General features: G+C 41.2%; 2 protein-coding genes across 2 annotated transcripts in view; both read left to right on the top strand.

Moving 5' to 3' along the window:
- The window catches only part of LOC117521326 (ras GTPase-activating protein nGAP-like), a 46,267-nt gene extending 34,706 nt beyond the window's left edge, over positions 1-11,561 (top strand). The window contains exons 2-5 of the mRNA XM_034182638.1: positions 369-480; positions 5,668-5,821; positions 10,754-10,852; positions 10,968-11,561. Coding sequence (XP_034038529.1) covers positions 369-480; positions 5,668-5,821; positions 10,754-10,852; positions 10,968-11,561 — 959 coding nt within the window. The remainder of the gene's footprint in view (positions 1-368; positions 481-5,667; positions 5,822-10,753; positions 10,853-10,967) is intronic.
- Positions 11,562-11,719: 158 nt separating this feature from the next.
- rasal2 (RAS protein activator like 2) overlaps positions 11,720-20,950 on the top strand; it is a 50,438-nt gene continuing 41,207 nt past the window's right edge. The window contains exon 1 of the mRNA XM_034182637.1: positions 11,720-11,899. Within this exon, the coding sequence (XP_034038528.1) occupies positions 11,720-11,899 (180 nt within the window). The remainder of the gene's footprint in view (positions 11,900-20,950) is intronic.

Genomic DNA, 20,950 nt, shown 5'->3' with positions numbered 1-20,950 from the left:
ACTCCCCTGGAGGTGGGCCTCAGTGTCTTGTCCTAGGACACAGGTAGCGTGACCAAGACTCAAACCCAGGTCTACATATTTGATGTCCAACTTTTTATTTAATTTAACTTATTTTCTTGGTTTATTTTCTGTTTTTTCCTGCTGCAGTGATGTTGAAGTTGAGGCTGTGTTGTATAAGAGCAGAGTGTTTGTCCTGCAGGGGGCGCTCTGAATCTGTCATTGTTTAGTGCTTCCTTCAGGTGACCTGAGCAGAAAGGCATCAGGTTTGAAGGACTCAAATGGTCTGGATCCTTCTGGTTCTGGTTTTCTATAATCATGACGGCAGTCGAGCGGTTTCCATCTGACGGGAGTCTGTTTGTGTTTTTCAGGGGTTTTTAGCAAACGTCTGAAAGGGTCCATCAAGAGGACGAAGAGTCAAACCAAATTGGACAGAAACACCAGCTTCAGGCTACCGTCCCTCCGGCCTGCAGACGCAGACAGGTAACCGCCGCTTCGGTAACCACAAGTCAGATCACCGTCACTCAGGTCACCATCGTGGGTTTTATTCCCGGGTCAAAGTGAGGCTTTGTGACTGTTTATTAATTACATCTCAAGTGTTTCTGTCCACGTGTCATAAAAAAAGAAGCTTTGGCGTGGACATTTGCTTTGGTTTTATGACGTGGACAGAAACATTTCATTATATCGTATTGAGCTATAATTGATTTGACCAGTAGGTGTCAGTATGACTGATTCTACAGAAGTCTCAGCCCACAAGACCACGCTCATTTTAAAAACATCCAATCAGATCAGACATGAGATTATAAATAATGTAGCAACAGTCGCAGCATCAGTGGCCACTTCCTGTGTGTCTGTCCATCTCTCCCTCCATTAAGACGCCAAACAGCAGGCGGGTTTTTGTTGTGTGATTTATTTTCCCAGCGTCCCTTGCGGCTCCCTCTGCGGCGTCTTGTGGCTTTTCTCCTCTCGGCCCTGGTCTTCCTCTTCCCAGCACTGACTGCTGGTTTTACTGGAAGCTGCTCCATCTGCAGCTCACTCTGAGTCGGGAAAGGACCAGTTTTCCCAGCGATCCGGGGGATCGTTCCGCAAACGTGTTTTTGTGATAAGATGTGCAGTCTGGAATTTGTTAGTTTTATTTTTTTCTATTACTGAGTTTTTCAGCAGATCATATTGAGACAAGTATAACGGAATTCAAATATGCAGATTAGAATGCTAATTTGCATAATTATTTCAAAAGTCATAATTGAAGAATGTTTCATCAAATACTTTGTAGTTTATTTTTATATTGATATGCACTAAAATCACCAGACCAAAATACTATCAATCAATCAACCAACATTTATTTATAAAGTGCTTTACAGCACCGACTGGTGTCCAAAGCACTTAACATTAAAAACACAAATTCACAAAAATTCAATTCAATTTCAATTCAATTCAATTTTTTTTACATAGCGCCAAATCACAACAAACAGTTGCCCCAAGGCGCTTTATATTGTAAGACAAGGCCATACAATAATTATGTAAACCCCAACGGTCAAAACGACCCCCTGTGAGCAAGCACTTGGCTACAGTGGGAAGGAAAAACTCCCTTTTAACAGGAAGAAACCTCCAGCAGAACCAGGCTCAGGGAGGGGCAGTCTTGCTGCTGGGACTGGTTGGGGCTGAGGGAGAGAACCAGGAAAAAGACATGCTGTGGAGGGGAGCAGAGATCAATCACTAATGATTAAATGCAGAGTGGTGCATACAGAGCAAAAGAGAAAGAAACAGTGCATCATGGGAACCCCCCAGCAGTCTACGGCTATAGCAGCATAACTAGGGATGGTTCAGGGTCACCTGATCCAGCCCTAACTATAGCTTTAGCAAAAAGGAAATTTTAAGCCCTAATCTTAAAAGTAGAGAGGGTGGTCTGTCTCGCCTGATCTGAATTGGGAGCTGTTCCACAGGAGAGGAGCCTGAAAGCTGAAGGCTCTGCCTCCCATTCTACTCTTACAAACCCTAGGAACTACAAGTAAGCCTGCAGTCTGAGAGCGAAGCGCTCTATTGGGGTATATGGTACTAAGAGGTCCCTAAGATAAGATGGGACCTGATTATTCAAAACCTATACGTAAGAAGAAGAATTTTAAAATTCTATTCTAGAATTAACAGGAGCCATGAAGAGGAGGCCAATATGGGTGAGATATGCTCTCTCCTTCTAGTCCCCCGTTAGTATCTAGCTGCAGCATTTTGAATTAACTGAAGGCTTTTTAGGGAACTTTTAGGACAACCTGATAATAATGAATTACAATAGTCCAGCCTAGAGGAAATAAATGCATGAATTAGTTTTTCAGCATCACTCTGAGACAAGACCTTTCTAATTTTAGAGATATTGCGTAAATGCAAAAAAGCAGTCCTTCATATTTGTTTAATATGCGCTTTGAATGACATATCCTGATCAAAAATGACTCCAAGATTTCCATTTCCTCTCCAGCTTACGGGTTATCTGCTTTAAGCTACGAGTTTGTGAGTTATACCACGGAGTCAGGCACTTCTGATTTAAAGCTCTCTTTTTCAGAGGAGCTACAGCATCCAAAGTTGTCTTCAATGAGGATGTAAAACTATTGACGAGATACTCTATCTCACTTACAGAGTTTAGGTAGCTACTCTGCACTGTGTTGGTATATGGCATGAGAGAACATAAAGAAGGAAATCAGATCCTTAAACCTAGTTACAAGCGCTTTCTGAAAGACTTCTAGTGTAATGAAACTTATTCCCCACTGCTGGTAGTCCATCAGAGTAAATGTAAATGTATTAAGAAATGATCAACAGAAGGGAGTTTCAGGGAATACTGTTAAGTCTTCTATTTCAATATCATAAGTCAGAAACAAGATCTAAATTATGATTAAAGTGGTGGGTGGAACTCATTTACATTTTGAACAAAGCCAATAGAGTCTAATAATAGATTAAATGCAGTGTTGAGGCTGTCATTCTCAGCATCTGTGTGGATGTTAAAATCGCCCACTATAATTATCTTATCTGAGCTAAGCACTAAGTCAGACAAAAGGTCCGAAAATTCACAGAGAAACTCACAGTAACGACCAGGTGGACGATAGATAATAACAAATAAAACTGGTTTTTGGGACTTCCAATTTGGATGGACAAGACTAAGGTCAAGCTTTCAAATGAATTAAAGCTCTGTCTGGGTTTTTGATTAATTAATAAGCTGGAATGGAAGATTGCTGCTAATCCTCCGCCTCGGCCCGTGCTACGAGCATTCTGACAGTTAGTGTGACTCGGGGGTGTTGACTCATTTAAACTAACATATTCATCCTGCCTTTAACCAGGTTTCTGGTAAGGCAGAATAAATCAATATGTGATCAATTATTATATCATTTACCAACAGGGACTTAGAAGAGAGAGACCTAATGTTTAATAGACCACATTTAACTGTTTTAGTCCTGTGGCGCAGTTGAAAGTGCTATATTATTTTTTCTTTTGAATTTTTATGCTTAAATAGATTTTTGCTGGTTATTGGTGGTCTGGGAGCAGACACCGTCTCTACAGGGATGGGGTAATGAGGGTATGGCAGGGGGAGAGAAGCTGCAGAGAGGTGTGTAAGACTACAACTCTGCTTCCTGGTCCCAACCCTGGATATTCACGGTTTGGAGGATTTAAGAAAATTGGCCAGATTTCTAGAAATGAGAGCTGTTCCATCCAAAGTGGGATGGATGCCGTCTCTCCTAACAAGACCAGGTTTTCCCCAGAAGCTTTGCCAATTATCTATGAAGCCCACCTTATTTAAAACACAAAAAATAAAAAACAAAACAAAAACCAAAAAAAAAACCCACATATACACATATAAACACATATACAATGAATTTTACAATAAAATTTTAAAACAGCACATAAAAGCAGAACATGTCACCTCCCCACTAAGTGTTAAAAGCCAGTTTAAATAATAAGTCTTTAACTTAAATTTAAAAAGTGCTCGGTCAGGAATAGTATGTAACTCAAGAGGTAGCTCATTCCACAGTCTGGGGCCAGCTACCGTGAAAGCATGATCATCCCAGCGTTTATATCTTGACCTTGGAACATCTAAGTAAAGCTGGCCAGACGCCCTTAATGTCCTACTGTAGGTGCGCAAAGTTAAAATTTCAGACAAGTAGGGAGGTGCAAGGCCATAAATAGCTTTAAAAACAAACACTAAAATTTTAAAATCAATTCTAAAATGAACTGGAAGCCAGTGGAGTGAGTACAGGATGGGCGTAATATGCTCACGTCTAAAAGTGTTTGTTAAAAGACGAGCAGCAGCATTCTGCACCAACTGGAGACATGCAAGAGACGACTGATAATGCCCGAATAAAGTGCATTACTATAATCAAGTCTGGAGCTGATGAAAGCATGAATGGCGTCTCAAGATCACGTCTACTGAGGAAGTGCTTTATTTTAGCCTAAAGGCGAAGTTGGAAAAAAACTAGCTTTGACAACAGAATTTATCTGTTGATCGAACCTCAAACAGCTGTCAAATATCACTCCCAAATTCTTGACAGCTGGTTTTACATAGTTAGCAGAGCACCAAAATTTGGTGTTACCACATTTGGTTTGCCAGAGCGCTCAAACACCATGATCTCAGTTTTACCATCATTCAGGTAAAGGACATTTTGGGACAGCCACTGCTTTACATCGCAAATACAATTAAATAATGATGACAAAGCATCACTCCCATTAGTCCTCACAGGCAGATAGATTTGCAGATCATCCGCATAACAATGAAAGGACAGGTTGTGCTGCGTTATAACTGACCCCAGTGGCAGAATGTACAAAGAAAATAGAATAGGCCCAAGGACAGAACCCTGCGGAACTCCACAACACAGAGGAGCAGTTGTGTTTTTTTTTGTTTTGGTTTTTTTTTTTGTTTGTTTTGTTTTTTTCACCAGTTTGGACAGAAGCTGTTTTGTTGTTGTTTGTTTGTTTTTTTCACCAGTTTGGACAGAAGCTGTTTTGTTGTTGTTGCAGTCTTTAAAAAGTGAAATTTGACGTCTTTGTCTCATTTGACATATTTCACTGAAACATAAGTTTTTGGGATGATTGACAGAGTCTGAGATAATCCAATGTTACAGTATCCTCTCAGATGCATAATCCCGGTTTGTGTAATCCAGGATTACACATGGAAAGACTTTGATTTGTCTTCACATGAATACATGCTGCAGGTGATTCTGAAGCAAACTTTGTTTATGCAAAATAATCTTCATTTTCAAATGTAAACAGCCAAAAACCAGGTCATGTGATTCTCACAAGTCACATGACCTGGAATCTGGATCCTCAGTACCATCTTGTTGGACTGTTCTGAGACATTAATTTAAAATGAACCTCAGCGTGGCAGATGTCCTCCTGAGACGGGTCTGTAGTTGAATCCCTGCCTTGCTCCACATGGCGTCCTCTCCGCTGCCTAGCGCCTGGTCTCCCGGCAGCGGTCGTTCCTCTGGAAACGTTCCCGGGGGCCTGATGCAGTTCAGGAAGTTGTTGACATGAAGGCGTCACTTGCTGCTGGAGGACGGACGGGGAGGACGGTGGGATGCTCTGGGGACGGCTTTGCTGTGGCCCTGTGCTTGTTTTTCGTAGGTGTCGCCGTGCTGAGTGGCGCCCCCTGGCTGGTTTTGTTTTGTCATGTATCTTTTCACTTTGGTCTTTCAGACTGCACGGGCTTCCCAAGTTAAAGGAGTCCAGCTCCCATGAGTCTTTGCTGAGCCCCGGCAGCGCGGTGGAGGCTCTGGACCTGAGCATGGAGGACGACGTCTTCGTCAAACCTCTGCACAGCAGCATCCTGGGACAGGACTTCTGCTTCGAGGTACCCAACAACACAGTTCTCTCTTCATTTGCTGGTTGTGGACTCTCGTCCGTCCGTGTTTTTAATGTCATTTAAGTCGAGTTCGACGGTTACTGAAAGACAACCAAAGTTTTCAGGGCTGCAAATATCGAAGCAGATCAACATCCATCTGGAAACCTGTAACTTGAACAGAACACACACACACGCACACACACGCACACACACACACACACACACACACAGTAAAATGATTGGAGCGGTTCATCACCGCAATAAACATCTGTGTCATGCGTGCGTGTAATAATTCAGTTAATCCAACGTTCTACTCGGCGTTAATAAAGTCTGCTGGGACTGAGGAAGACTTCAGGGACTGTGGGAGAAACAGAAAGCACAGGCTCTGTTGTGTGTGTGTGTGTGTGTGTGTGTTGTGTTGTGTGGTGTGTGTGTGTGTGTGTTGGGTGTGTTGGGTGTGTGGTGTGTGTGTGTGTGTGTGTGTGTGTGTGTGTGTTAGACCAGGAAATATTATGCAAAATAAAAAATAGGACTTCATTTAACCAGCACACATTACTTACTTTTCACACGCATGAGCACCAGTTGTGTTCACCTGGACATAAGACATCTATATCTATATACACACTCTTAAGGCTTTGAAATTGGGCATATCATTGGGCATATCATGAATGCTTGGTCTTGTTGGATTTGTGAGAATCTACTGAATCTACTGGTACCTTGTTTCCCATGTAACAATAAGAAATATACTCAAAACCTGGATTAATCTTTTTAGTCACATAGTACTACTATTATTCTGAACACTACTGTATTAAAGCCAAGTGGGCTTTGTGTGTGTATGTGTGTGCATACGTGCATGTACCTTCAATCACAGAGAAAGTGGGGAGAGCTGACATTTTCTGTTTGGTATGTTGATGTATTTTGGGTCAAGGATGAACGGCATCAAAATGGAACATTAAGACTGAATTTATATCGCGCATTTCCATCTGCATCAGAAGCTCATTACGTTTTACAATGATGCTTCACATTCACCCATTCACACAGACATGCTCACACATTGATGTCAGGGGTGGCCATACGAGGCGCGCGACACACTGGGAGCAACTCGGGGATTGCCCAATGGCCCTTAGTGATTTTCCGGGCTGGCTGGGTTTTGAACCGAGGATCCTTTGGTCTGAAGCCCAACGCCTAATTACTAGACCATCACCTCCCCATCATGTTAATAGGATTAATATATTTAGAGAAGTTATGGATATTAGCTAACAGCAGTGAACTATGTGATGACTCGCACACAAACTCATCATAACTGCATAATTTATTACCACGCTTAAAAAATATCAACTACCTAGTTTACAGTGGTGGGCACAGCTAACCAAAAGTTAGCTTTGATAACCGCTAATCAGCTAAGTGAAAAGCTAACTTTTATAATGCTAAACTGATAAGCCACTAAAAATTTAGCAGAAGCTACAGCTAACCGATAACTTTCAGTATTGTCTCCGGTACTCAGCTACTGACAGACCGGTTTTGAGTTTAAATACCCCCAATGCTTCTGATTAGAATCAAAGACGATCACAAACCCAACACAACCAACGAGCCAGTGCTTCCATTTGTGCGCCTGCCCACTGCTGTATGGAAGAATCATTTCCATTCACAGGATACAGTGGTTCAGCCGTGAGGTCGAAGTCTTCAAAAAGGAAAGCAGGTTTGACTTATCCGGATAGTTTAACTACTAATGTCAAGTCATTTATACAAAGTGAAATATATAACACGCATCTTTTAATTTTAAATATGCACTAATGCTGAAGTTTTGAACATTAACACACAGGTGCCAAACTGCATTATAACATGGGTTAAAGTTCTCCGTCACCATGACAGATTTCCGTCATTTGGAAAATTTAACCACACATACGCACGCACACGTGGTGTTGTGTGTTTTCGCGCCAAAATATGATACTCTCACTGTCAAAGCAACATCCCATTCTGCACTGATCAAAACAGCAGCAATGTCAGTGTGGATGGTGCCACACCGCGGAGGAAGGGAATGTGTGAATTTGCCATGAGCCACCTTCCTGTCTTTGTGGGAACATTGGCAGACCTTCCCCAAGTAGACCATGGTGTGGCTTTGCTTTGAACCAGTGAAGCAGTGCTTCAGTCTGGTGCTTCGTTGGTTTGTATTATTTCGCTTTATCTTAATTTTCCCTGCTAAAACCCAGAAGAGCATATGTCTGTGAGTAATATTTACCTTTTTTATTTAAACCGACTATGGTCTTCTGAAACAGTTGATAGATGTATTTTATAACTTAAAAACGGGACTGATGCTAACACGTTAGCTTGTCTAATGGCATTTTCAATGTTAAAGTTAGCATTAAGCTGTTCACATCTCAGCATGTTTGTGTGCATTTGTTTTCTGTATAATTAATGGCTCAGCGTTTGTTGTCGTAAAAGAGTCAAATGTATTACGAATTGTAATATTTTTAAAATTTATTTTTATTTATATTAATATAATAATAGCAACAACAATAATAGTAATAATACCTAATAATGCTACAGTACAATTGTAGAGAAACAGACAAAAAGAACCTGATAAAACAACCAACTAACAATGAACATAAATAAATAAATATAGAAATAAATGTTTCCTGTGAACACCTAGTGACTCTTAAACCTCCACTTCATCCCTATTTTATTTAAGTTTAATGACAATTTGTTTTGCTCAAACCACATCTAAGCTGTGTTTTTACACAGGAAAACATAAAATGCAGTAAACTGCACATTTGTGTCTTTTTTCATGAAAATAACTTTACACTTTAGTCAGGCCTTTAAAATACTTTTGTGGACTCTTGCTGTAATATGTTGTCAGTGGTTGAGATAGTTGCTGTAGGCATCTAAAAATGCTCATAATCGGGTGAAACCTGATAGAAATCTCTTTGTGGTGTGTCTGTGAAGTATATATGTGCAAAATAAAACAAAACACTACTCCAGGTATGTTTTTGACGAGAATATAACATCATAACTTTATTACAAGCTAAAATGTTGTTAACTCACTTAAAGAAATAATGACAAAACTCACATGTAAGTAAAAAAACAAAAAACGATTAATTGAAAAAGTAATCGACCGATTAATCATTAGTTGCAGCCCTAGTTTGTTTTAGGGGTGAGAGCATTTTACCGATTAAATGTGAATAAGCCAGTTTTGAGTTACTCAGTGTGCATGCGTTTTCAAAACGGTGACAGTGTTACTTTGTGCACAGCAGAACAACGTTGTCAGTTGCTTTAGGCCCTAATTTTGTATTTTATTGACTGTACAGCGACACAGCATCCATTTGGCGCATTTACCGGATTGGAACAGATCAGAATACGACAGAAGACAATTTTACTTGACAGTTTGAAGTGAGTTTTCTTTGTTTCAGAGGGCTTCATACCCATTAAAATTCACCAGAATACAAAATTTGACTCTTTTAAAAATGTTTTGGGGGAGCACCCCCAGACCCCCCAGAATCAAGACTACACCCCACCTCTCACCACCCTTTTATGTATCTTTATGTTCAGGTTTTGCATTCTTTTTATTCTTTGTCTCTCTCCTTAGAGGCTATTTAGAATAGATTTGTATGCTGTATAATGTGTTTATTGTATTTATTGAAGAAAAAAGAGTGTGTGCCCCCACTACACCACATTTTAGGGAATTGCTGGCATTAATTTTTGCCAGGAAAACATTTCAGTTGGATGAAAATTTATTGCTATAACCCTTGTATTATGGGTAAACTGAGCCTCAATTTCAATTCAGTTTATTTACTTTATATAGCACCAAATCACAGCAGTGTCGCCTCAAGGCGCTTCACACAAAATTCAGAAAACAAAATAAAATGAATTAAAAGATTAAAAAGCATAGTAAAGGAGTAAAAAGTAAAAGCATAGTAACATAATATGTCAGTATGCAATATGCCATCCAGTAGATGGGTGAAAATGCATAGAAGTATGATGCTCAGTTATATCACACGGTTGTTGCTGCCTGAATTACAACTTAACAAACAGAATTTTCAGTTTTGCAAATGCCTTTTTTAACAAATGAAAACAACACATTTTACAAATACATATTTATTTGGAAAAACTAACACACTCGTTAAGTTGTGTGTTGGTTATATGAATCAACCAATCAGTGATCGCAGGCTCAGTTTACCCATAATGCAGTTTGGCATCTTGTGTTACTGTTCAAAAGTTCAGAATTAGTGCATTATTTTAAAAAGATATGTGTTATATTTTCATTTTGTACAAATGATAGAGTTGACATTAATGCAGTTAAACTATCTGGATTAATTTGGTTTATAAATCAAAACCTTAAGTCAAACCTGCTTTCCTTTTGAGGACTTCGGCCTCACGGCTGGACCGCTGTATGCTGTAAAGGGAAATTACTTTTGTTTTTGTTGTTGTTTGTTTGTTTTTAATAACAGCTTGGCAGCTAGGCCCCTTCTGCTATGGTAGAGTTGAGCTCAGCTCCTCTCAGCTGCCTCGCTGCTGCAAAATATGTAGCAGACAGGAGTTAACAGGGTTTATAAATGTTTTCACCATTAAACTATGTAAATAAACCTTAGCGGTCTAAAAGTTATCAGAACTAAATTTATCCCAAGCTAATTGGTCTGCTGACGGTTTTTGAAGTTAGCTGAAACGCTAATCCGCTAACAAAAAATTAGCTTTGATAATTAGCGGTTAGCAGATTAACGGAACTGTGCCCACCACTGCTAGTTTATGAACACGACCCAATCTAGAGCCCGTGGATCCCCATGAACAATGCGCCAATTAGTTAAAATCTGCCTGAATGTTTTCACTGTGTGTTTTAACAGCTCAGGTGGATTCTGGACTCAAACTCGGTCTCAGTGGAAGCTGCCAATAATAAAGCGTCTGTTTGCGGATGCAGTTATTTATGTTTTCTGTCCATGTGTGTGTCAGGTGTCGTATTCAGGAGGAAGTAAGTGTTTCAGCTGCACGTCGGCCTCAGAGAGAGACAAGTGGATGGAAAACCTGCGGAGGACGATTCAACCCAACAAGGTGAGACAGAATATCTGTCCAAACACAAATATCAAACCAGACTTCTCTTTTGGCGTTTGTTTTTTCTGAAGACGCGCTTTCCTCTATCTAACGATTTTTGTTCTTCTGCTTCCAGGATAACTGCCGGCGAGAGGACAACCTGCTGCGACTGTGGATCATCGAAGCCAAAGATCTGCCACCTAAGAAGAGATACTTCTGTGAGCTCTGCCTGGATGACGTTCTGTATGCCCGAACCACCAGCAAGACTCGTCATGACAGCCTGTTCTGGGGCGAGTACTTCGACTTCTCCAGCGTGCCCGCCGTGCGTAGCATCACTGTGCACATCTACCGCGACGCTGACAAGAAGAAGAAGAAGGACAAAAACAACTACGTGGGCCTGGTCAACATCCCGGTGTCCGGAATGACAAGCCGGCAGTTTATGGAGAAGTGGTACCCAGTCAGCACGCCGACGGCCAGCAAGGGCAAAGGAGGCGGGCCATCGATCCGCATCAAATCCCGCTTCCAGACCATCACCATCCTGCCCATGGAGCAGTACAAAGAGTTCGCAGAGTTCATCACCAACAACTACGGCATGCTGTGCTCGGTTCTGGAGCCTGTCATCAGTGTGAAGAACAAGGAGGAGATGGCCTCAGCCCTGGTCCACATCCTGCAGAGCACCGGCAGGGCAAAGGTCAGACACACCTGCCAGTCACACATCCGTGCGGGTTGACCAAAGGCCAAGGTACCGAGTTCCTGCCTGAGCTGGAACGGAATGACGTCTTCTGTCACGACGTCATTTGATCAAAATCTGAAGATTCACCATTTTTTTTTACACATTTTTCTATTTCTACAAAACTTCTGCCATGGTTCTTCTGAGTAGAATCGATGATGTCACTGGTTTCTGTAAATCTGATTGATCTAAATGTTCACTGTACTGCCCAAAAGGTTCTCGCTGGTGGGACTAGTGGTGCCAGCGGCCTCAAGCCACTGGGAGGCATTGTTCCAAATTCAAGATATGGAGATAAATGTATCTATGTCATCATAGCTCCACCTAGAGGTGAAACTACAGTACACAGGTATTGAGAGTCCTGGTGTCTCTCCGATTGGACATGTCGTCTGTGTCCACCCAGCTGTGAGCAGGTTCCGGCCTCAGCTGGAGGAGTAACCTGCATCAGACTGGTACCGGGACTCTGATCCACTTCAAAATACAGGATCCAGAGAAAAGCTCCGGTACCGCCAGACCTCAGAACCTGGACAGCATTTATAATCATATTTTGACATACAACCCCAGTTCCAATGAAGTTGGGATGTTGTTTGAAATGTAAATAAAAACAGAATACAATGATTTTCAATCCTCTTCAACCTATATTCAATTGAATACACACACAAAGACAAGATATTTAATGTTCAAACTGATAGACCTTTTTTTTTTTTTTTTTTTTGTGCAAATATTTGCTCATTTTGAAATGGATGCCTGGACACATTTCAAAAAGTTGGGACAGGGCAACAAAAGACTGCGAAAGTTGATGAATGCTCAAAGAACACCTGATTGGAAACAGGTGAGTGTCATGATTGGGTATAAAAGGAGCATCCCCAAAAGTCTCAGCCATTCACAAGCAAAGATGGGGTGAGGATCACCACTTTGCGCAACTTTGTGCAACTTTTGAACAGCTGCATAAAAAATTGTCCAACAGTTTTAAAACAATATTTCTCAACGTTCAGTCGCAAGGAATTTAGGGATTCCATCTACAGTCCATATAATCAGAGATTCAGAGAATCTGGAGAACTTTCTACACGTAAGCAGCAAGGCCGAAAACCAACATTGAATGTCCGTGACCTTCGATCCCTCAGGCGGCACTGTCATTAAAAACCGACATCATTGTGTAAAGGATCTTACCGCGTGGGCTCAGGAACACTTCAAAACAAATCAATTTTATTTATATAGCGCCAAATCACAACAAACAGTTGCCCCAAGGCACTTTATATTGTAAGGCAAAAGCCATACAATAATTACGGAAAAACCCCAACGGTCAAAACGACCCCCTGTGAGCAAGCACTTGGCGACAGTGGGAAGGAAAACTCCCTGTTAACAGGAAGAAACCTCCAGCAGAACGAGGCTCAGGGAGGGGCAGTCTTCTGCTGGGACTGGTTGGGGCTGAGGGAGAGAACCAGGAAAAAGACATGCTGTGGAGGGGAGCAGAGATCAATCACTAATGATTAAATGCAGAGTGGTGCATACAGAGCAAAAAGAGAAAGAAACACTGCATCATGGGAACCCCCCAGCAGTCTAATGCCGCATTCACACCGGGCACGACGGAGCGACTGCAGCCACAGGTTGCCATGTAATCCCTATGTAAGGACGCGTTTTGGCGCCAAACCGCGCAGCGCGACGCGATGGAGGCGAGTGAAGTGATGCGAGTGAAGCGATTTTGAGCGTTTTGCATCGCGCTGCCCTCCTCCACAAGTTCAAAAATCTGAACTTTTTCGTCTCGTCGTGCCGCAAAGACCAATCAGGGACTGAATATGTAGTGACGTGGAGATGTCTGGAGTTTGACTGAAGATGTGAACATGTCCTGTCTCTGGTAGCAGCCTGTGAGCAGGACTTATGTCTCTTTGTCCTTTATTTCACAATCATGACAGAGTTTTTGGAGCGAACAGCAGCCCCACAGCAGCGGGGAGCGGAGTTTCTTTTCTTTTACGTGCGCGTGCGCGAATCGTCCTGGAGATTATTTTACTTATTAACTACATAGCTGTAAAGCAAATGGTGACTGGTTTCTAAACACAATTATGACAGAGTTTTTTTGGGGAAGAGCCAGCTGCAGCAAGCAGCGGAGTTTCTTTCTTTTTTTTATTTTTTTTTATTATTTACATGTGCGTGCGTGAACGGGACAGTTGATCCTCAAACTGGGTCCTGCAGAGGTGGAACGACCGCTGAAAGCGGCCATCACCCAGACACAGTTCCTGGAGCAAATAATGATACTCTCTGTATTGGGAGCTTTCCACAGCAACTCGCTCCGTGTGATCAAGGTCCGTCATGTTAACTTGACTGACAACCGGAGCCGGCGAGCAGAATGGAAGGTCCTCCTATCTGATGACGCACCGGGGCGAATTTTCGCAGCGAAAGTCCACCCAAGCAGAGCGACACACCGGCGAAGGAGGCGCGTCCATCGCCTGGCGACCCACGCGATTTGTAGCGTCAGATCGCGTCCGGTGTGAACGCGGCATAAGTCTATAGCAGCATAACTAAGGGATGGTTTAGGGTCACCTGATCCAGCCCTAACTATAAGCTTTAGCAAAAAGGAAAGTTTTAAGCCTAATCTTAAAAGTAGAGAGGGTGTCTGTCTCCCTGATATGAATTGGGAGCTGGTTCCAGAGGAGAGGAGCCTGAAAGCTGAAGGCTCTGTCTCCCATTCTACTCTTACAAACCCTAGGAACTACAAGTAAGCCTGCAGTCTGAGAGCGAAGCGCTCTATTGGGGTGATATGGTACTATGAGGTCCCTAAGATAAGATGGGACCTGATTATTCAAAACCTTATAAGTAAGAAGAAGAATTTTAATGATGTTCCACCCCCATGCTTCACGGTTGGGATGCTTTTCTTGGGGTTGTTCTCATCCTCTAAATATGGTAAGTGGAGTTGATTCCAAAAAGCTCTATTCTGGTCTCATCTGACCACATGACCTTCTCCCATGCCTCCTCTGGATCATCCAGATGGTCACTGGTGAACTTCAACGGGCCTGGACATGTGCTGGCTTGAGCAGGGGACCTTGCTGCCTGCAGGATTTTAAACCATGACAGCATCATGTGTTACTAATGTAATCTTTGTGACTGTGGTCCCAGCTCTCTTCAGGTCATTGACCAGGTCCTCCTGTGTAGTTCTGAGCTTTCTCAGAATCATCCTTACCCCACAAAGTGATATCTTGCATGGAATCCCAGACCGAGGGAGATTGACAGTCATCTTGTGTTTCTTCCATTTTCTATAAATATCATAACAGTTGTTGTCTTCTACCAAGCTGCTTGCCTGTTGTCCTGTAGTCCATCCCAGCCTTGTGCAGGTCTACAGTTTTGTCCCTGGTGTCCTCAGACAGCTCTTGGTCTTGTCTATGGTGGACGGTTGGAGTGTGATTGATTGATGTGTGAACAGGTCTTATACAGGTAACAAGTTCAACAGGTGCAGTTATACAGGTAAGAGTGCAGAATAAGAGGACTTCTTAAAGAAAAATTAACAGGTCTGTGTGAGCCAGAATTCTTGCTGGTTGGTAGGTGTTCAAATACGTATTTGCAGCAGTTACATACAAATAAATTAATAAAAAATCAAACATTGTGATTTCCGGATTTTTGTTTTGTTTTTTAGATTATATCTCTCACAGTGGACATGCTTTCTAAGAGGGAGAACTTGCAAAATCGCAGGGTGTTCAAATACTTATTTTCCTCACTGTGTGTGTGTGTGTGTGTGTGTGTGTGTGGTGTGTGGGTGTATTGTATATATATATAATATATATATATATATATATATATATATATATATATATATATATAAAATCACTTCATCACATTTCAGGATAATATCTGATTCAATATTACAACTTTACAAATTAAAACTGTGGATTTATGATTGTATGTCTTTTAATTGTTGTTTTTTTTTTTAATCCCTTCAGTCTGAACTATGCGTTGATATATAGTGCCACCCAAAAGTATCTGGCCCCTTGGTATTTTACACATTTTAATTTGTTTATGGCATTTTAAATACAAAAAGTAAATCAGGCTTCTCAGTATAAAAAGTTCTGAAATTATCTTCCTTAAACTCAAAGCAAATCTTTACAGTCTTTACAGTTTTATATAAATTAATTAAAAATATAAAAGCCAAGATGATGGGTTGCATAAGTAATCAGCCCCTTTGGTATAATACCTGTAAATAATCAGTTTTATTGCCAGTTTTCTTCGGTCAAGTCAGGGGATGGATACATGAACATTTCCAAGTCACTGAATATGTCTTGGACTTTATTTACATCAGTTATGAAGAAATACAAACAGTATGACACTCTGTGGTAAATCTGTGTGGAGTAGACAGTTCTCAAAAACTGAGTGACTGTGCAAGAAGGAGAAAAGTGAAGAAAGCCACCAAGACACCCAGACAACCCAAAATAAGTTACAGGCTTCTGTGGCTGAGATTGGAGAAATTGTGCACAGTGCAAGTTTTACATTTTGTATCAGTAGTTATACAGCTTCATGATGAAGTGGTACAGATGAGGGTTTTACAACCCCAATTCCAATGAAGTTGGGTGTTGTTAAAATGTAAATAAAAACAGAATACAATGATTTGCAAATCCTCTTCAACCTATATTCAGTTGAATACACCACAAAGACAAGATATTTAATGAGCAAAAACAGAGAGTTCACCGCACTTCTGTATAGCACAAACAAATCTGGTGCAGCCAAGTAGGAGTAATTTGTAAAAAAGAAAAATAACTGGTGCAACACAGGAATAAGTGCCAGAAAATTTAATAAGGTGCTGGAAGTAAAAAATGTTCAACAGGACTAATGTTTCGATGTGAGAGTCACATCTTCCTCAGAGTCCTGCACAAACAGAGATGGTACAGCTTAAATACTGATAGGAAGCAGGTGCTTTCAAAAGGGCATGACCATCCGTCAGACACAACCCTCACTCAATTAGTAATCAATTCATGATTAGAAACACACTGTCCCAAAACACACAAGACTAAAACCAGACTAAAAAACAATTATTAGAAAAAACAAGTAAATTTTAGATCTTCATTCAAACCAAAAGGTTCCAAAGTGCCTAAAGTATAAATCCAAAATGCTTCTCTACATAAGAGTTTTTTGATAATATCACCACCTCTGGGTGGGGCTGTGATTCGCTCAATCCCCCAAAGTTTTAAGGATGCTGGAGAGCCGTGACCGGCCTGTTTATAGTGCCTCGCCATGGCATAAGTTAAATTCTGAGTACGGATTGCCGTTTTATGTTCAGCTATCCGTAATTTAAGTTGACATTTTGTTTGGCCAATATATGCCAATCCACAAGGGCATTTTAAAATATATACTACATGAGTAGTATTACAGTTGATAAATGAAGAAATAGGATATTGCTTACCAGTGCGAGGATGAGAGAAATATGAAGTATTAGTGGAATTTGAACAATGTGCACAATTACCACATCTGAAGAAACCTTTTGGTGGGCTGGAGGGCCAGGCAGTTGAGATGGCAATAATCATATCTGAATGAACAAGTCTATCACGAATATTTCGGGCACGCCTAAATATAAATTTGGGCAGTTCAGCACAGATGTCTTTAAGTGTGGGATCACTCTTCAGAATGTGCCAATATTTATAAATTATGTTTTTTATTCTTCCTGCAAATGGAGTATAGCAGATAGAAAAAAACAATTTCCTATCAGTATTTAAGCTGTACCATCTCTGTGCAGGACTCTGAGGAAGCTGTGACTCTCACATCGAAACGTTACTTTCAGCACCTTATTAAATTTTCTGGCACTTATTCCTGTGTTGCACCAGTTATTTTTCTTTTTTACAAGATATTTAATGTTCAGACTGATAAACTTTATTATGTGTAAATATTTGTTCATTTTGAAATGGATGCCTGCAACACGTTTCTAAAAAGCTGGGACAGTGGTATGTTTACCACTGTGTTACATCACCTTTCCTTCTAACAACACTCAATAAGCGTTTTGGAACTGAGGACACTAATTGTTGAAGCTTTGTAGGTGGAATTCTTTCCCATTCTTGCTTGATGTACGACTTCAGTTGTTCAACAGTCCGGGGTCTCCGTTCTCGTATTTTGCGCTTCATAATGCGCCACACATTTTCAATGGGCGACAGGTCTGGACTGCAGGCAGGCCAGTCTAGTACCCGCACTCTTTTACTACGAAGCCACGCTGTTGTAACACGTGCAGAATATGGCTTGGCATTGTCTTGCTGAAATAAGCAGGGACGTCCCTGAAAAAGACGTTGCTTGGATGGCAGCATGTGTTGCTCCAAAACCTGGATGTACCTTTCAGCATTGATGGTGCCATCACAGATGTGTAAGTTGCCCATGCCATGTGCACTAACACACCCCCATACCATCACAGATGCTGGCTTTTGAACTTTGTGCTGGTAACAGTCTGGATGGTCTTTTTCCTCTTTTGTCCAGAGGATACAATGCCCATGATTTCCAAAAACAATTTGAAATGTGGACTCATCAGACCACAGCACACTTTTCCACTTTGAGTCCATCCATTCCAAATGAGCTCGGGCCCAGAGAAGGCGGCAGCGTTTCTGGATGTTGTTGATGTATGGCTTTCACTTTGCATGGTAGAGTTTTAACTTGCACTTGTAGATGTAGCGACGAACTGTGTTAACTGACAGTGGTTTTCTGAAGTGTTCCTGAGCCCACGCGGTAAGATCCTTTACATAATGATGTTGTTTTTAATGCAGTGCTGCCTGAGGGGTCGAAGGTCACAGGCATTCAATGTTGGTTTTCAGCCTTGCTGCTTACGTGTAGAAAGTTCTCCAGATTCTCTGAATCTTCTGATTATATTGTGGATTGTAGATGATGGAATCCATAAATTCCTTGCAATTGAATGTTGACAAACATTGTTCTTAAACTGTTGGACTATTTTTTTTTCATGCAGTTGTTCACAAAGTGTTGATCCTCACCCCATCTTTGCTTGTGAATGGCTGAGCCTTTGGGGATGCTCCTTTTATACCCAATCATGACACTTGCCTGTTTCCAATTAACCTGTTCACCTGTGGAATGTTCCAAGCAGGTGTTCTTTGAGCATTCATCAACTTTCCCAGTCTTTTGTTGCCCCGTCGCAGCTTTTTTGAAACGTGTTGCAGGAATCCGTTTCAAAATGAACAAATATTTGCACAAAAACATAAAGTTTATCAGTTTGAACATTAAATATCTTGTCTTTGTGGTGTATTCAATTGAATATAGGTTGAAGAGGATTTGAAAATCATTGTATTCTGTTTTTATTTACATTTCACACAATGTCCCAACTTCATTGGAATTGGGGTTGTATTAAAAGGAAGACCTGAAAGCTCAGCTATAATTTGCCAGAAGGTACATCTGAACAGGGTTCTCACCAGCATTATAACAGTGTAATGGTCCGTTACACTGTTGTAATAAAAATTACACTGCAGTTGGGTTGTTACGTTGTTTTTGAGGGTGGTGTAACGTGGAAAATAATCATATCTCTATGTTGAATGAGGATACGCTGGTTCTGATGTAGAAGCAGCGCGTCCACAATTTATTCATCAACCTGTATCAAAACCATTTATGCCTTTTTCTGCTGATTAAGTCTCTAAACGGGACTCTTCTCCTGCGAGAATCTTCCACCGCTTCACAGGGACAGCTTTTATTCTTTGTCATTAACGTGCCTTTTTTTGTGAGGCAGCCAACGACATGGTTCTCTGCTGTGGACTGGAACATTAATATCTCCCGCTTCTCTGGTTCCTAAACTAAAGTTAGTGTCCCTCATGAAATAATAATACTAATGATAATGTCCTCCACTCTCTCTGTGTGTGTTGTGGGATTTGCTGCAGCTCTCTGCCAAGTAAAGATGTAAAGACTAATCATTCCGTAATCAATAACTTCAAAGTGAATTGCCGTTTTAAAATCAGATGACACCTCTTTTCTAACATGTTTCAAGTCAGTTCTTCAGAATGCATCTACCTGTGTCATGGTCCACTTTTTTTCATGAATATTCATTATTCGAGACAACATTTTTAACCATGTGCAATCATTTAAAGCATTTTCTTTAGACTTGATCTTAACCTCTGAGCATGGCATTGAATTCCTCATATGTGAAAACCTAATGAAAGCACATTACATTCAGGTTTTTTACCTTGCACAGTCAAAAAGATAAGTGATTATTAGATTTTGACCTGGAGGGGTGGCCATATTGGATTTCTACATTTTGAGGCATTGTGGGTAGTTTTTGAGCCTGGCATACAGAATATTTGAATTCAGCACCCTTCAAAACCCCTAAAAATGTTGTATGCCAAAAATTAACATGATTTCCCTTCGGGACTTTAAATAAGCACATTATCCAAAATCCTGCCTCGTCTACAACCGACCAAAACTGTTTTTCCCTAAAATAGACGTCCTCCATTCGGTCGGGGAGAACTTATCCCAGTGTCACAGTCTCAGCACTCAAGTCTGAGCACAGCCACGCAGCAGTGCTCCAAGTGTGAGTATTGTAGGGGAGACCGGGGCCAAAGTAACATTTTATATTTACATCCCTCTGAAACACTCTTGCATGCATTTTGAGGGCCAAATTTTAAGTAAAGCAATCCTAGATTTGATGTTTTGGTGAAAGAAAGTTTTCTGTGAGAAGCCTGATTTACATTTTATATGTTGATGTAGCACAAACAAATTAAAATATGTAAATACCAATGGGGCAAATACCTTTTGGAGGGCGCTGTAGTGATCAGTGTGTCCTTCCAGCTGTCAGTTTTCACTTGTTAGCACAATATCTCAAGAACCAGTTGACCAATTTCATTCATAACTAGCATAAGGGTGGACATGGGTGATCCCTGGACACTTTGTATTCCTGATTTGTGGAGACCAAGGGGATATGTCATCTCCTGATGACTCTTAGTTTAGTAGAAATAACTCCTGTCTGTATCCTGCGTAGTCCCGTGTAGGCCTGCATAGTTCAGTATAAGCCTGCATAGTCCCTGTAGGTCTGCATAGTTCAGTATAGGCCTGTATAGTCTAGTGCAGGCCTGCATAGTTCCATATAAACCTGCATAGTCCCGTGTAGGGCTGCATAGTCCCATTATAAGCCTGTATAGTCCCGTTTAGGCCTGCATAGACCCATATAAGCCTGCATAGTCTTGAAATAGGCCCCCTTTGTGCCTGGTGTTTATCAAATCAAATCAATTTTATTTATATAGCACCAAATCACAAACAAACAGTTGCCCCAAGACGCTTTATATTGCAAGGCAAAAGCCATACAATAATTACGGAAAAACCCCAACGGTCAAAACGACCCCCTATGGCAAGCACTTGGCGACAGTGGGAAGGAAAAACTCCCTTTTAACAAGAAGAAACCTCCAGCAGAATCAGGCTCAGGGAAGGGGCAGTCTTCTGCTGGG

This window comes from Thalassophryne amazonica, chromosome 12 (genome assembly GCF_902500255.1).
Source record: "Thalassophryne amazonica chromosome 12, fThaAma1.1, whole genome shotgun sequence".
Taxonomy (NCBI): domain Eukaryota; kingdom Metazoa; phylum Chordata; class Actinopteri; order Batrachoidiformes; family Batrachoididae; genus Thalassophryne; species Thalassophryne amazonica.
The sequence above is the reverse complement of the archived record's forward strand: the minus strand, read 5'-3'. Positions and strand labels throughout refer to the sequence as shown.